A 17,241-nucleotide genomic window follows, 5' to 3' on the forward strand; every position below is an offset into this window, starting at 1 on the left:
GTATTTGTCTAATGTCTGGCCTGAGGATAACCTCAGGCATAAAAGTCAGGACCAAGTAAAGATGACCGTTTTAACACCAGAGTACAAAGTGATGCCTGGTGCAATTTAATTTGGGTTTCAAATTAAAGCTCATTGGAGTGAAATGTCTGAGGAAGGCTCTCTGCAGGCAGGTTCATAAGTAGCATGTGTGCCACAGGCAGGAATCGTAACAGTAGACAACCTCCTGCAAATCCTTGTATCTGATGTAGAAAACTGCTGGTTTTTACATTTAAAATTACCACAAGAGTTAACAGATAGAAAAGGGAAAGGTGAAAGGAAAAATGCCATCGTGAATGTTTAATTAATGACAATTGCCAGAAAAGCTCTTCTTCTGCCAGTAACGAACGGATGTCTATGGCAGTTATTTCTCATTTTAAATACCTAATCCAATATTGTATTTTAGCTCAAAGAACTAAACGAGAAAAGATGCTGTAATCTAATCATACCACAATCCAGGTGACATCTGTACTAGGCAGAATACTGTTGTTATTCTGCTGTCTAGTTGCTGTTGCTGAGAATGATGAAGTAGCGAAATTACATTTTCCCATTATTATTTCCAGACACTCTCTGGCAATGGTTTGTTGACTCTAATAAAGCTTCAGACAAAGCTGTCAGCAGAGGAAATGGCAGAAGGGGAGCAAGGAACAGCCTCCACAACAATACATGAATCTAAAGTCGCAGTGATAGGTTGTGCATTTTCTGATAAAATTTAATGTGTGTGTTTCAGAATCTATCATAAAGCTGCAGCTGAATTCTAGAGGGATAAATGTATGCTATCAAGCCACAGTCCTTAAGACTTTGACAAACATAAACATATTATGAAGGATTAAAGAGTCAGAAGCCTTACCTGCTATAGTGTTGAGGAACATCAAGTATTCAAAGTTAGATATCTCTCGCCTCTGCCAGCGCTGAGTCATGTTGGAGGATTTATAAAGCTGTCGGGGAGTGGCCAGAGAGATTCTCCTAGGAAATACATTTAAAGAATGGTTTTTTTAACAGCCTCATTAAATGTTAAGATGTAGGGCAATGTTATTAGTGTGATTAATTTCAGATTCTCTCAGAGGCTTTTTTATTTTGTTTAATGAAGTCAAGAAGACAGTATTACCCTTATTTGAGAAATGACTAAAATGAAGATCTGTATTTTATTTTACCAGTATTGCAGCATTGTAATAATTCACAATAATATATTTTGTGTTTTATTTTATTCTGAATCTGGTTAAAAGACTGGAAGTAAAAGAAACTGCAGACCTCCTGGTGCCTGGCTTGTCCAGCAGGAATAAAAGAGAATACCATTTCCCCATTTCAAAAGGATATATTGAGATAAGTTCATTAAGGTGAGTGAGTGATAGTTTAAAGTGCCATATATTTCCAGCACACGGGTTGAAGACATTTATTCCACAATTTGAGCACCTCCTTCATGGTTGGCTACCCATGATCCCTTCCTATATCCCAGTAAGCTTCGAGATTTCTATTTATACCCTGGTTTCTGAAAGAAACAAGATTTATTCAATTATCCACTCACATGTCCATCTGCCTGTCTCTCCACAATAACTTCTGAATTGCATTTCATTCAAATTTGCAAAAGGAGTCGAAGCTTCTAAGATGCTCAATTTCCACACATTTTCTAAAACTTACATGACTAGATAAGGGAGAAAGAACCAAACTACTGAGCCAAGGAAAAGAAAAGCAGAAAACTTCAGCTCTTCTATATTCAATTTGACAACATTGCAATAACCAAACCCCGTGCACCAAGTTCTAAACTACCCACAGTATATACTGTCCCTGTTTGGTAAAATATAGGGAACTAGATTCAGTATAGACTAACACATTGAAGAAAAAAATCCGCAACAAGTAGAAATAACTTCACTGCTCACAACTCATTTCTAGAGAAAATAGTCCTTCCTGAAAAAAAGACAAGGAAAATCTTTGTAAAGAGAAAAAAATTAATCTCCTCGGATAATTTTTTTTACAGAAACATAAATATTATAAATGGATCAAAATAGTGAAAATGTTTATACCTGTTAAAAAAAAAAAAAGAGGATCCCTAATGCTTAGGCTATTCATTAATTTAAAGAATATATCTAGTATTTATATAGCTTGTCAAGAGCAAACAGGGACACCCAATGCTTCAGTTTTCAGATGCACACTAAACACACTAAGCGTACTATTTCTATACTCTGAATGCTGAGTATTTTCTTAAAATAAAGTCATATACAAGGTGTCAAATTGGGCAGTGATTACAAAAAAGTGGATCATCTACTTCTAAAGATACATGTACGTACTTCTACACATCCACTAGACCCCCTTTCCAGAGAAAGGATGAGTATTGGTATGCGATTGGAGTGTACAGTTGTCACAATTATATGTCTAAATTGTCAGTGTAGGGTGTCAATGTCTGCCGTACCTAGACTTACAAACTGGGCATACAAAAATGACCATGCAAGTGTAGGTACATTTTCTTCATCTCTGTATTTAAGCAAAACAGCAGTACATAAGCTCTTGCCAGCTTAGCTAGTCTTATGTTACAGTAGACTCTAGGATGCCAATGGTAGATACACTTTACTAGTAGACAGGAGACAATATAAAAATCTAAGTTGTTTCTATTACACTTCTTCCAAACTATCTAAAGAATTACCTGAATGTAATCATACTTTTCATTGCATTTTATAACATAACAATTACTTTTACAGTGGAACTCTTAAAGATGTTTTGTTCCCAGAAAACTGTGACTAATGCTACACACAAATTAATAAATACAGAAAATAAAAATACTAAAGAGATCATTAAATTTACAAAGCATTTCTATCACAGATTTTCTGTTCCTCCCATGTCTAAACAACATCTATGCATCAGTGCAGCTTAGTAGCTGCTTTTAGACTTTACCTACAATCTCCCAGGGAGTCTCAAAAATCTATAAACTGACGCGCTGGACCTCACATTTGAATGCCTGATTTGAGCGAACTCTACAGAAAATCAAAATATACTAAAAAAGCTCATTATTTACTCTATATCTAAGGTGTTTGAAAGATTTGCAGTTATTTCAGCAGAGACTGGAAAAAATTATGCACAATAAATTGGTTCCACACCTTCTTGTTTCAGTTAACACAGGAAGACCCACTGTTTTGTGTTTTGCTAAATCCACTCAACTTTGATCAAACGATTTCTCTCCTTCGATATGCCATCACCAATATGAAGATGCACAAATGAATGTGCTTCCTTTGCTTCCGGAGAACCACGAAATACCTACTCAACATGGAAACTGCATAAGACCCTCTGTTGTACAAGGGGATGATCCAATTTTTCAAGTTTTATATGCTTTAAATATGTTTATAAAACACTTCATGGTATTTTGTTGAGGGAAGGGATGTTATATATCCCATATGTGAAGTATGACCCACCCCCTTTCACAATCACTTTTAATTTAGTTACCTACAATCCAATCTCATACAAAGAATCTTTAAGTATCTTGTAAAAAATGTAGCACCTGTGTGATGTTTTGTGTTGTGTTGCTCCTGTTCAGAAAAAAAAAAAAGGCTTGTGAAAGTCACTGGCTTCTGACAAGAGACTTATCAATATTCATTTTTAATCAAAACTCTAAAAGGGGTTTTATGCTTTGATGACATCAAATCTTAGTTTCCCTACCCGTCTCTCTTCCCAAAATCCAACCTCTGCAACGAGCTATACCGAGATCTGGAAATCCATCACCAAGTTACTGATGTGGAATACGTGGCAGCGCTGAGCTGACATTGAATATAGTCACTGTACCAGCCAAAATATATGTTTTCTTTCAGCAAAAACTTCATCATTTGTATTTCTTAGCTTTAATAATTGGAGCCATTGTTTCATCTAACGCATTAATAGCCCACAGAATTTCAGTGGGAGGTGATAGCACATTTTTAGTGGTGAAGTATGATATCGTATCTTTTACCAGTTCTTTAATCTCTGTATGCTTAAAAAACTATCAAGCAGCTCACAGTTGGTTTCTTAGCTGTGATGTTACTCTCAATAAAAATGCATCAGTAAATTACACCTGAGGTGTTAGAACCCTAAAAAGTGGTCTGCTAATAGTATTGTAAAAGTATGGATATTAATCTACCTATGTAGAATCATATGGAGCTGCAGAAATAAGTTAAATAAAAGTCACAGTATTGTCTGCCCAGTTGCATCATATAGCAAGGTCATAAGGAAGCTACAATCAATGCAACACGTTTCAGGAACAGTGAAAATGCATTTATCAAAGACAGATTAATTTGATTACCAAATCAGACGGAACTCTTGAACATGTGACTAATTTTAAGGACGTAATTACTTCTTTGTAACATTAGGCACAGGCTTGAAGCTTTGTTGAGTCAAAGCATTAGACAGGCTGTTGGGAAAGGTAACAAAGAGGCAAACTGGAGACTTGCTCAGAACAGCAAGTCTGTAACAGTCTTGGGAAAAGATACCAGTTCGCCTGCTTATAATCCTTTGTGCCATTAGGCCATAGATACTGCTTTTTCCTCCTATTTCTTTCCATCTTTGTTAATCACAGGATTTCTCCACAAAAACAGAAATGCACTTGAAGTCCATGTACTGCATTAAAAGTAATTTACCCCTTCAGAATGTTTCCATTGTGAACACAATTCTTTATGATAATATAATTAACTTTATATTAAATGTCTGTCAGAATAGTATCAGAGAGGAAATATTACTTACAACTAAAGAACTTAAGCAAAACAACCAAAAAGATCTGCTTTTGTTAAAATATTTTAAAGTACAGCTTAATCTGGAAAATTGGTCATAAAAAAGGATAACATTTTACTCAGCGTAGCAGCTCCTTTTGGTTACTCAGTATAATTTCTCCTTATGTTAGTTATACAAATAAATGTAATTTTTAAAATTAGCATTCCAGAGCCAGCACAGTCACAGGAAGGAAACTATCTTCTAATATCAACAAAATATTAACTACAGAGCAGTTATAGAGCCAGATTTTCCCTCAGTTACTGCACTGCAATCCTGCTGAAGACAATAAGGGTATGTAGACAGCAAAAAAAAAGGAAAAACCATGATTACAGGGTCTTTATTGTGCATAAATCATACCATGATTACAGAAAAACAAGAAAGAAAAATAACTTCACTACCATATGCCATATTTATTCTGAAGGCTAACAAGCCCATTTTCCATTCAAATTGAACTTTAATCAAAAATATATGGAAAAAACTGCATATAATATTGAAGCTGAAACTTTTCTAAATAATTATATATCAACAAACTTTTTCAGAGAATTATTCACTGAATAATGCACAAAGGATATGAATTTCAAAAGTAAAAAATGTCACTGTAGATATGAAATTCTGATTGAGAAATTTGCATTTTGTTTGTTCTAGAACATGTGGCCATTTTTATTTCAGAAAAGAATACTATTAATTTCCATTTAGAGACAGCAAATTCTTTAATTTGAGTATTTGGAAGAGCAATGCAAATATTAACAAGATGCACCTTCCAAAGAAATTACACAAATTCCCCTTGATCTCAGTGAAAACTTGAGAAATTTGGCAGTTTGCCTAAGAACTTCAGCACATTCAGGAGATCAAGCCTTAGGCATCATGAGACTCTTGAGCTCATGACACGGAATGATGTTCAGCTGGGAACAAAATAGTTCTCCAATCCTACAAATGCTCTGATGCTTCAGATTATTTCCACATTCTGCACTGGGATAAAACAAGGACAATACGAAGTTTTAGTTTGTAGGAAATCACTTAAAGAAAGAGACATATCTTTCTTTAAGTACTTGTCCATAGTACGTGAAAATCTCTAAAATTGAACCTTAGTTGGTCTTTTCCAAAATATATATCCTCCTTAATTTTGGAAACAGAAGAATGATGTGTTATACTAATCTTTGCTAAGTCGTGGGCAACGGGAGAGGTGCCTGAAGACTGGAGGAAAGCGAATGTCACTCCAGTCTTCAAAAAGGGCAAGAAGGAGGACCCGGGTAACTATAGACCGGTCAGCCTCACCTCCATCCCTGGAAAGGTGATGGAACAACTTGTTCTTGGTGCTGTCTCTAGGCACATCAAGGATAGGGGGATCATTAGGGGCACTCAGCATGGCTTCACCAACGGGAAGTCATGCTCAACCAACTTGATAGCCTTTTATGAGGATGTAACCCGGTGGATAGATGATGGTAAAGCTGTGGATGTGGTCTATCTCGATTTCAGTAAAGCGTTTGACACGGTCTCCCACAGCATCCTCGCAGGTAAACTGGGGAAGTGTGGTCTGGATGATCGGGTAGTGAGGTGGATTGTGAGCTGGCTGAAGGAAAGAAGACAGAGAGTAGTGGTCAGTGGGACAGAGTCCAGTTGGAGGTCTGTGTCTAGCAGAGTCCCGCAAGGGTCGGTTCTGGGACCAGTTCTATTCAATATATTCATTAATGACTTGGATGAGGGATTAGAGTGCGCTGTCAGCAAGTTCGCTGATGACACAAAACTGGGAGGAGTGGCTGATGCGCCAGAAGGCTGCGCATCCATTCAGAGAGACCTGGACAGGCTGGAGAGTTGGGCAGGGAGAAATTTAATGAAATATAACAAGGGCAAGTGTAGAGTCCTGCATCTGGGCAAGAACAACGCCATGTACCAGTACAAGTTGGGGACAGACCTGTTGGAGAACAGCGTAGGGGAAAGGGACCTGGGGGTCCTAGTGGACAGCAGGATGACCATGAGCCAGCAGTGTGCCCTTGTGGCCAAGAAGGCCAATGGCATCCTGGGGTGTATTAGAAGGGGTGTGGTTAGCAGGTCAAGAGAGGTTCTCCTCCCCCTCTACTCTGCCCTGTTGAGGCCGCATCTGGAGTATTGTGTCCAGTTCTGGGCCCCTCAGTTCAAGAAGGACAGGGAACTGCTAGAGAGAGTCCAGCGCAGAGCCACGAAGATGATTAAGGGAGTGGAACATCTCCCTTATGAGGAGAGGCTGAGGGAGCTGGGTCTCTTTAGCTTGGAGAAGAGGAGACTGAGGGGTGACCTCATTAATGTTTATAAATATGTAAAGGGCAAGTGTCAAGAGGATGGAGCCAGGCTCTTCTCAGTGACATCCCTTGACAGGACAAGGGGCAATGGGTGCAAGCTGGAACACAGGAGGTTCCACTTAAATTTGAGGAAAAACTTCTTTACGGTGAGGGTGACTGAACACTGGAACAGGCTGCCCAGAGAGGTTGTGGAGTCTCCTTCTCTGGAGACATTCAAAACCCGCCTGGACGCGTTCCTGTGTGATATGGTCTAGGCAATCCTGCTCCGGCAGGGGGATTGGACTAGATGATCTTTCGAGGTCCCTTCTAATCCCTAACATTCTGTGATTCTGTGATTCTGTGAATGGAAGAAATTTGGAAATTGCAAAACAGCCACTATACTGAATGAGCAATGAATTAAAACCCACACATATTCATATAAAAGGCAAGTGAGAAGATACATATAAAAATAATTTTCATTCAGCAAACACAAAAACTAGTCAAGTTTAGTTCCATGTCCTGCATAACAATAACAGCAAGGATTAACGTTTGTCTATACATTTCTAAATGTATGACTGAAAACCAGGCTTTGAAGAGATAAGGTATAAGTACACTGGAAGGTACTTATTTCCTGTAATGATTAAAAAAAAAATCTCATTTACAATACTTCTATTCCATAATAATAGGCCATATAGTAAGTAAAGGGTATTGTTTCTCAAATTAACCTTAAGAAAGAGAAAATCTAGTTTTTCATGACAGGAGTAATGTTTCAGTATTGACATGTTTAAAAATATAATTTGTATAATGCAATAAACACAAAAGATAAAAACTATTTTAATTAAATTACCTGGCTTGTGGCAAACCATAGCTCGTTCCTACTCCAACACGTGGCAAGCTGTATACAACTTTTTTCACTGTTGCTTGGTCAGGAAAATTAAACATAACAGAAGCTAAATGAAGAAGAAAAAATATGGACTAGTAAACCATCTCCAGAAGTCTGTTTCTCCACCTGCATATATTTTTAAATGCTCTCTGGTTTTTATTTGGGAAGAGAAGTCAGTTGCACTTCTATCCTGAGGATCAAAGTTAGAACAGAAACTCCTGACATACTTCATACCTGTGTATCATTAGCTGGTTAACGTTTTGGCACTAACTCCCCCATTTTGCAGAAGACCTGAGTGAGGTATACTTTAGAGGAACTGCAGCTTACCATTAACCCATATAACCTCTTATCAGGCTGGAAAGCTGTTCAGTAGTTGGCATGGCATTCAATCTTCTAATTGGTTCATCAAAACACACAGGATCAGAAATTGTTTAATTCCCTCTCCAGTTGAAATCAAAACTTACATCAGAGCTCCTCAGGTCAAAAGACTACTGATATACCTCACCAACCACTCAACTCTGATTCAGAGTAGCACATACAGAAAACTGACTGGATCCATTTCTTGATCTGGTCCTTTTTACTTTAACTCAGTTTATAATTAGAAAAGGAAATTTCCTTTTAGATATTTCACTAAAATATTTGCAGAAAATGGAGGAGAGGGGAGAGATCATAGAAAAAACAATTTTCCTATCAAACATTTGAAGAATTTACCAATTGCAATGATCTGTTTTTACAAATAAATCTCACTGCTGCACAGAAAGCAGTGAGATTGATTTATGTGATTGATTTTAATACAAAATGCAATGAATACATGCAAGAGTAAGCATTATTGAACACAGACATAAGCACTTTATCAAAGGAAGCACAGAGTTTAAATTCTAAGATTAATAAATACCACACAAAATAACTGCTAGCACATTTTTATGCAACAAAATAAATGAAGACATACTTCTGTTTGCCATAAACACTTCCAAAGCCGTGTTCTGGAGAAGATAACGTCTTGAAAAAACAGCCCGAATCTCACTGAACATCCATTTTCCATGAAGGCCTTCTGTATAGGCAAGGACCTTTAAAGAAAGACAAGGTGACAGTTATTGGCAGGAGTTTTTCATTAAAATATTGCATAAGAACATAGTAAATTTTACCCATCAATGAAGTACAGTGAAGTTAATCGCATCTCTTTAACACTTAAAAGCCGCGAGTTAAAATATGAACTTAAATGTTTTTAGAAAATGCAATGAAGTATAGCTGTTAGAAGAATATCAGTAAGTACATCAACCTGATACTCTTAAGATCTATTTCTTATGAGTCACATCAATTTATTTTCCTCAAAAAAAAATACCAAACTCTACAAGCAAGCACAGGGTAATGGACACAGTTGCAATCATACTTAGCTGTATTTTCTTCCAACAGTGTGCATGACACAGTTGTCAGTTACGCATTGGATAACAGATTTACTGCTGAGGGGCTATCTCGTGCGAAGTACAACCTAAATAATATAACTTGCTACTCACATCCATTTCAGGGTCATAAATTAGAACACTTTCCATCCCATTAATAAATAGAGAAATTAGCAAGAACAATATGTCAACACAATATTTTTTCTAAAGTTAAGTACTTTTAATATCCCAAACCATGAACAAATTTGTATTTTTGCATTTTAAAATTGCTGTGAAAATATTTTAAAATACAATAGCTGAAAATTAGCATTGCTTTTCCAAATTGTCAGTTTCTCAATTGAAGGTATTGGTCTAAGACTAGATATCAATACATAAATAATCTTTTTCACTCCTCCTTCACTGTTCAGGAAAACAGACAAAAAAAGACACAATCTAATTAGGTATAAGCTTTACTAACTTCTCTCATCTGTGAATCATCATTCCAGCACTATCGTGGTGTAGAACAATCCTTTCCTGATCCTTTTCATCAGATGGAAGGCTGCCTTCAGCCCTCCACCTCTGCTCAGCTGGGCTCTGCCCATAGCTGAGACCCTCACTTCATCCTACGAGGAGTCAGTTGTTTGGGATGGGGACCACCCCCTCACTACACCCAACTGCATTTCCCAGGCTCTTTAGACTGTGTCTTCCCCTAGGCTGCAGTTACTAAGAGAGTAGAGGCCCCGGTGAAACAAAGAAACACAATGAACACCTTCACTAAAAGGAAATGCAAAAAGAAGGTTTCAGACTGGAGAGACTGAATTCCTCTATTCTCCATTAGGTACACAGAAACTGTTGGTATACCAGCTTGCAGTACTTTACTCACTCAGTTGAGGACTTTGCTTTCTGTAATCATGACCTCCCCCAACTTCTGAATAGGGAAATGTTAGGGAGACCATATGTTTCTGCTGTCAACGATCCTTCATGTTTGAGGTAATGGAAATCATATTCCTTCATTTTTTTCACTGATGTAGCTTCAAGTTAGTAACATGTCTTCATATATGAAAAAGCTAATTTAAGTTTGTACACTTTGTTAAAAGAGCTCCATAGATTTTTGTTAATTTGTTCTCCATAACTATTTTCTCATAACCATGATGAGTCTATTTCAGAGATGACAGCAACAGCAACAAAACAAATGTGCTTCAGCACACTGAAGAGCATTGAAATGTTAGTTCTGTCCTTAATGGAAACCAGTGAGCCCCCTGTACTCTCTACATGGGAAGAAGTTACAGACAAGACTTAGAGCAACACTGTGGCTGATGGTGCTGTTTCATTCACCTCAGCTCTTCACACTAAACACAGCCTTGAAGAAGGGAAGGGTCCTGATTTCTTTGGAGATCTCCCAGACACACACAAAAGACTATATGCTCCCTCCATTCAGTCACAGGCCAGCTGCGGAATTACTACCTCATACGCTAAATTCTTGCAATGGTAAATTAACCTCAGTGTTAAAAATCTGCACCTCATTTTTACTTTGAACTCTGTTAACTTCAGTTTCTAGCCACTAGATCTCGTGACACCTTTGTCTGTGAGATCAGAGAGTCTTCTAGTATCAGATAACTTTTCCTTGTGTCCGTAATTACAGATTGTGATCCATTTACTGCTTAGCTTTCTCTTTGGTAAGCTAAATAAACCAAATTTTCCTTCAGTCTTTCAGTGAGATCAGATGCTAGGATACAGCTGGTATCGTGTATGTGAAATTCAGATGGTTAAGAACAATGATTGTGAAGATTCCAGCACCTCCTTCTTTGAATGTATTCTGCTGCCATCCAATACATAATTTTTGTAAATACACAGGTTTTTAAGATACAGAGAGGAAATAGGGAGGAAAACACTGAAGTTTAAAGAGCTAAAAGATGAGAACAGACTCCCAGAGAGAGGAGTTTGAAATGTATATAGCTGCAACCAGATTTACAGCAGCCAGCAGATTTGCCAAAGAATTAGTTCCCTAAAAAAACACCACGCTTCAGGAATTCCCTTTTAGTTTCAAAAATGTTTCTACTTGTCCTATTTTTTTCTAATGAAAAATATTTAATACTGACTATACCCTACGTATTAACATTTTAGTAGATTCACAGTAATACATTTACAATGTCTTCATACGTACCACAGCTTAGTTATTACAAATCAACACTAAAAGCACATTCTATAGCAACCATACACCGGTTGCTTTTTTCTTCCTCCTCTTCTCACTCAAGTATAAAGCAATAACTTCATAGAGGTACATTCACCACACTATGAAATAATGACTTAAGATAGCGCTCCAGTAAACCAGTAGAAAGGATAGGAAATCAGAGGAAAGGAAGAAGTCTATAATCCAATTACTATCCTCAATTACACTCTTCTTAACTGTCTATTAGTACTACAAATATCAGATTATCATGTTGATATCAAATCATCTCAATTATTTCAGTATTTCTGTTGTATTGTTTTCCTGTCCAAGATACCCTCCCCATTTTTGTCGTGCTCTATAACATTCATCTAACACTATTTTCAAGCGATGCATTAAACCTTCCGTTATTAGGTAGCTACCATTATTAGGTATCTACAGTTTACAACAGAAATTACTGACACTGTTGCAGGATTCTTTCCTGTTGTTGTTATAAGAGCCAAAATAAACAAATTTTATTCTTCTGAATTTGAATCCTTTAAAAGGTTTATACATTTTTTTTTTCTTCCAGGATGATTTTTAGCATTTTGCTTCCTCATACCACATGAATGAGCGCCTGGCTATTTTACATTTTTTACACACTGCATATATTGTATATTTCATTATTCATAAAGACATGTAAATAACTACTTCGTTCACCAAAAGACACTGAAATTATGTTACCTAGTTATGTGAAGCCAAAATTACCATGTGCTCTATCCAATATTTTTTTGTTGTTTATATTTAAAGTCAGTGCTCTTTATTTTGATAGCTTTATGAGTTTTTCTCTTAAAAATAGTCATGATGATTTTTTGTTTAGGCATGTCTTAATGGTTGAAACTTCATGACTAAGCACCAAATTCTAGATAGGTCCCAAATAAGCTGTTTTTAATAAAATAAAAACCAACCAGCCAACCAACCATGTCTACCTTTGAACCCACCTTACTTTTCATTTTTTAATATCAGCTGCAATTATTTGGTTTAAAGCTTATTTCTCCTTGTAAAATCCTTTCATTTACTTAGAAATATGGGCATGTTTTAAAGATAGTAATGGGTACCCTGGACAGACAATAGACCAAGAATAAAAATATGCTAGAATTCATTGCAGTAAGACGAAGCTGTCACCCTAACAGTGGGTGACATCTTTTTTGTTTGATTCAAAGGTCCAGCAGTCCAATAACCCTAATAACAATTTTTTCAAGCCTCTCTATTTTCCAGTGTTTTAAGTGTTCTGAATTATGTGTCCAATGCTGTAATTTTCACCAAACTCAGCATGCCTTCCTCAACACTGGCAATTACAGCTACAACTATATTATTTATGCACTAACTACATACTGTACCTTGTTTGTCTTTTTTTTTAAACTAAGCTTGCAAAGTTGTGTTTCTTCTAATACAAAATAAGCCCTTGTCATCCCCATATATAGTGGCCTTTTAGTTTGAATAGGATTTTTGTTTGTATTTCATTCTTCATTCATCAACACCAACTTTTGGAAGACAGATTACCTGCAAGAGCCAACTATGAGTCTATCATCTCATGTGTCTCAACCTTGAACAAAAGGCAGGAAGACGAAGTCTGGGTTCATTTCAGTTACACTGCAGTCCCCACACCGATGTTATCAAAATGAACAAAAGTAAAATAGCCTTGGTGTTCCAGGTTTCCAGGTCAAGAGCTTGCATATAGTTTCTCATGACAGACTTTTCTGTGAATGCAGTTGCCAAGGAGAGAAGAGAAACTCTCCGAAGCTCCCTCGTCCATCCTTGTCAAATGAATATTTAATATTCCCTAAGATTGAGAAAGCGTTTTTTACAATGAAATTCTGTTGTAAACTTAAAAAAAAAATATATATTTTTGTTAGTCTGACATTACCTTCTTGAAAAATAACCAAATACAGTTGCGATGGGCTGAACTATCCAAAAGGTTCTGCTTGGATCTCTTGCCTCTCTATTGCCTGGTGGAAACTGTATCTCCTGCTTTCTGTATAAAGTGAGCTAAGAGGTCCATAGTGAAAAAAGCTAAAATCTAAATTTGTAGCCATTTCATCTTTTTTGTACATTAATAGGCAGGAAAGAAAAAAAAAAGATGCCAAGGAAGGGAAGAAAAAAGAAATTATCATTGCGGGAAAAAATACAGCCCTTTATAGTTATATTTGAAATAGCAAGCGATAGTATGCTTCATTCACAAAGCAGCAGTTGATTTCATGTTAACCATTTCATAACAGCCTGGTAACCATAAAATTCATGGAACTTATCTGGTACATTCCCTACATCACTGTCTTATGGGATGCTTCCAAATTTGCAACCTCAATACTTAAAAGAAGATGCCTGCCAATAAAGCATGGAGTACCTCACAAAAACAAGTCACAGTGAATAGATATTTCATCAGAGAGCTGTCTAGAGCCAGCTACAGAACTGTGCTTATGCACCTGACCCAGGAACACGATAGGTATTCATAAAATAGTTTAGCATCATTGTACGCTTTTAGAGATTACAAACATATGAAAACAATCTAGACGTAGGGATTGAGTGTACCCTCAGCAAATTTGCAGATGACACCAAGCTGGGTGGGAGTGTCGATCTGCTGGAGGGTAGGAAGGAACTGCAGAGGGATCTGGACAGGTTAGATAGATGGGCCGAGACCAGCGGCATGAGGTTCAACGAGAACAAGTGCCGGGTCTTACACTTCAGCCACAACAACCCCATGTAGCGCTACAGGCTGGGGGAAGAGTGGTTAGAAAGCGGCCCGGTAGAAAGAGACCTGGGGGTGCTGATCGACAGCCGGTTAAACATGAGCCAGCAGAGTGCCCAGGTGGCCAAGAAGGCCAATGGCATCCTGGCCTCTATTAGGAATAGTGTAGCCAGCCGGTCTAGGGAAGTGATCGTCCCTCTGTACTCCACACTGGTGAGGCTGCACCTTGAATATTGTGTCCAGTTCTGGGCCCTGCACTTCAAGAAAGATGTTGAGGTGTTGGAGCGAGTCCAGAGGAGGGCGACCAAGCTGGTGAAGGGTCTGGAGGGTCTGACCTACGAGGAATGGCTGAGGGAGCTGGGGTTGTTCAACCTGGAGAAGAGGAGGCTCAGAGGTGACCTTATTGCAGTCTACAACTACCTGCAGTGAGGTTGTAGTGGAGTGGGAGTCGGCCTCTTCTCCCAGGCAACTAGCGATAGGACAAGAGGACATAGCCTCAAGCTTCGCCAGGGAAGGTTCAGGTTGGACATTAGGAAGAATTTCTTCTCAGAAAGGGTCATTAGACATTGGAATGGGCTGCCCAGGGAGGTGGTGGAGTCACCATCTCTGGATATGTTTAAGAAAAGACTGGACATGGCACTTAGTGCCATGGTCTAGTTGACATGGTGGTGTCAGGGCAATGGTTGGACTCGATTATCCCAGAGGTGTCTTCCAACCTGATTGATTCTGTGATTCTGAATTACTGAAAATCATTCTCTTCTGTCAGGGATTTGTATTTTCCCTTTTCAAGTGTTTTCTAGCATTGCTATTTGCTTCAAAGAAAATGTGAAATTCTGAATGCAGATCTTCACAGGTTAAAAAAAATAGCTCCCGTGCACATAGAGCAAACTTTCTTCTCCAGAACCATCTAACACAGAACTCACTACAAGCACGTGGCAGACTGCATGATTGCCTCATGTATCCTAAATACAGACTGAAATGACAGACATTAATGGCAGGGAACCAGACTCTTAGAGTTTATGAAATATCATATTAAGTAAGCATTATATAATTTCAAAATGTTTGATGAAGTACTGAATATGATCAACTTTAAGATTTAGCAGGAAAAATATGCATACACTGTAACAAAGGATATATCATGTCAAGATATGTACGTGTATAAAGAAAACATTTATAAAGAAATTTCAAAATCAGGTATGTTCAAATAACGAAACACGTTGTACTTTGCTTTTCTGAAATGGGAAATTGAGAATGTAGAGACAGGAAGGGCAATTCAAATTAATTTAATATCCTACTGTTTCATTGACTTCTAACTATTTTCTTTTTTTTGTATACATTTAAGCCACTTTAAGAACATCCTCTCTGATTCAATACCCAGACTCACACAAAAGCAAAGAATTTTAAAAACTCACCGACTGTACCACGTTATCACTTTTTCTTTGCACACTTTGGTCTAGTAACACATTCTCAATTTCTCTTTACATTAAGGTCTCCTTTCCCCTTCCTTGTAACATGCTTCTGTGTAAAATGTTGCTTTATTTGTAAGCCTTAAAAGCTTTCTTCCAAGTAACTTGTGATACTATGCTCTGCAGGATGAGCTGAGTATTATGTGTCATTATAATTTCTCCATTCACATCAGTTTTAAAAATCTTTTTAGAACTTTTTTTTTTAAATAAATATTGGCACTCCTGCTTCATTTTTCTCCTCTTCAGGGATCTAAAAAATGCAGATATTATTTTTGTGGTTTTGGGCTTTACTTCCTTGCCAAATTTTCCCAGCTTATACTTCTACTTCCAATGTTTTTTTAAGCTTTCAAGAGGCCCCTTTTCTTGAAACATGAGGTTCTGTTCACCCCAACGCTTTCTAAATTTGATTTCTCTGGTCAGCATACCACTTCAGTATCCATTAAAACAATGCCCACTCAGCTGACAGTAACTGACACTCTTATTCCCACATTCATTTTCAGCCATCTGAAAAATTATTTGAAGTTGGCCCATTTTCAGGGCATTTTCCCCTTTTCATTGGTAAAATGGTTTTGCATGTTATGATTTTGTGTTTGAGGAAAGTAATGGAAAGGATATGGGGATATCTTGAGAAGCAGCCACAGTATGGTTATTAGAGTGAAAAAAACCCTACTCCTATATATGGAAACACTGTTGCTAAATGTTAACATCCAGATCAAAATAATCCAAAGAGAATATCTTAGGTATCCTAAATGCATTATTTCTAACGCTGCTTTTTTGAAACACCAATGCATAGTTTTAAATAGAAGGGTAAGTGTTACTGACACGAGAAAATATTACCTTTGTGAAAACAGAATTCTGAATAATAATTATTTTTATCATTCATTTTATGAGTGTTACACATCTGTGTGCTTTCATATGGTTTCCTTTCTGTGCAATGTGCAAACAGGTTGTCAATTTAGGCAACTCCTGAAATGCTGGCAATGGACTAACATTCTCGGGAAGAATAGCATCAGGACGAGGTAGCAGATTTAGACATTACCACCTTAGAAAAAGTAAGCAGAGACCTTTTTTAGGGTCTACTTCCAAACTAAATTCCAACAAGTACTCTTCTAAGCAGAAGTTTCAGCTGATTTAAGGATTCTAAAAGCGGGAATAAAGCTGATGGTGCTGGCTGGGGCAACAGCGCACATGGAGAAGCAGAAGACACTGTAGTGAGTAGTAGTAGTGGGGTAGTGAGACACTGGAACAGGTTGCCCAGAGGAGTTGTGGATGCCCCCTCCCTGGCAGTGTTCAAGGCCAGGTTGGATGGGACTTTGAGCAACCCGGTCTAGTGGAAAGGTGTCCCTGCCCGTGGCAGGGGGTTGGAACTAGATGATCTTTAAGGTCCCTTCCAACCCAAACCATTCTATGATTCTATGATTCTATGAAGACAAATATCTTCCAGTGCCATAGAAAGACATATTAGAGCACCAGCCCAACTCAAAACACAGAAGTTGAGGAAACAAATATTGGGGCAAAATCCAAAGTAAAGAAGCTCAATTAGTTCTAGTTAGCAACAAGATTGAAGCAGACTGTGTCTGTTACCTCACAAGGTTTCAGATGATT

At 37.6% G+C, this 17,241-nt stretch overlaps 1 protein-coding gene across 2 annotated transcripts in view; it reads right to left on the reverse strand.

Annotated features, from left to right (window-relative positions):
- Positions 1-17,241, reverse strand: part of NBEA (neurobeachin) — a 560,398-nt gene that overhangs the window by 109,209 nt on the left and 433,948 nt on the right. For both annotated transcript variants that reach the window (XM_068419495.1, XM_068419505.1), the window contains 3 exons: positions 8,849-8,966; positions 7,864-7,966; positions 887-1,002 (listed from right to left, as the gene is read on the reverse strand). In XM_068419495.1, the coding sequence (XP_068275596.1) occupies positions 887-1,002; positions 7,864-7,966; positions 8,849-8,966 (337 nt within the window). The remainder of the gene's footprint in view (positions 1-886; positions 1,003-7,863; positions 7,967-8,848; positions 8,967-17,241) is intronic.

This window comes from Nyctibius grandis, chromosome 2 (genome assembly GCF_013368605.1).
Source record: "Nyctibius grandis isolate bNycGra1 chromosome 2, bNycGra1.pri, whole genome shotgun sequence".
Lineage (NCBI taxonomy): Eukaryota > Metazoa > Chordata > Aves > Nyctibiiformes > Nyctibiidae > Nyctibius > Nyctibius grandis.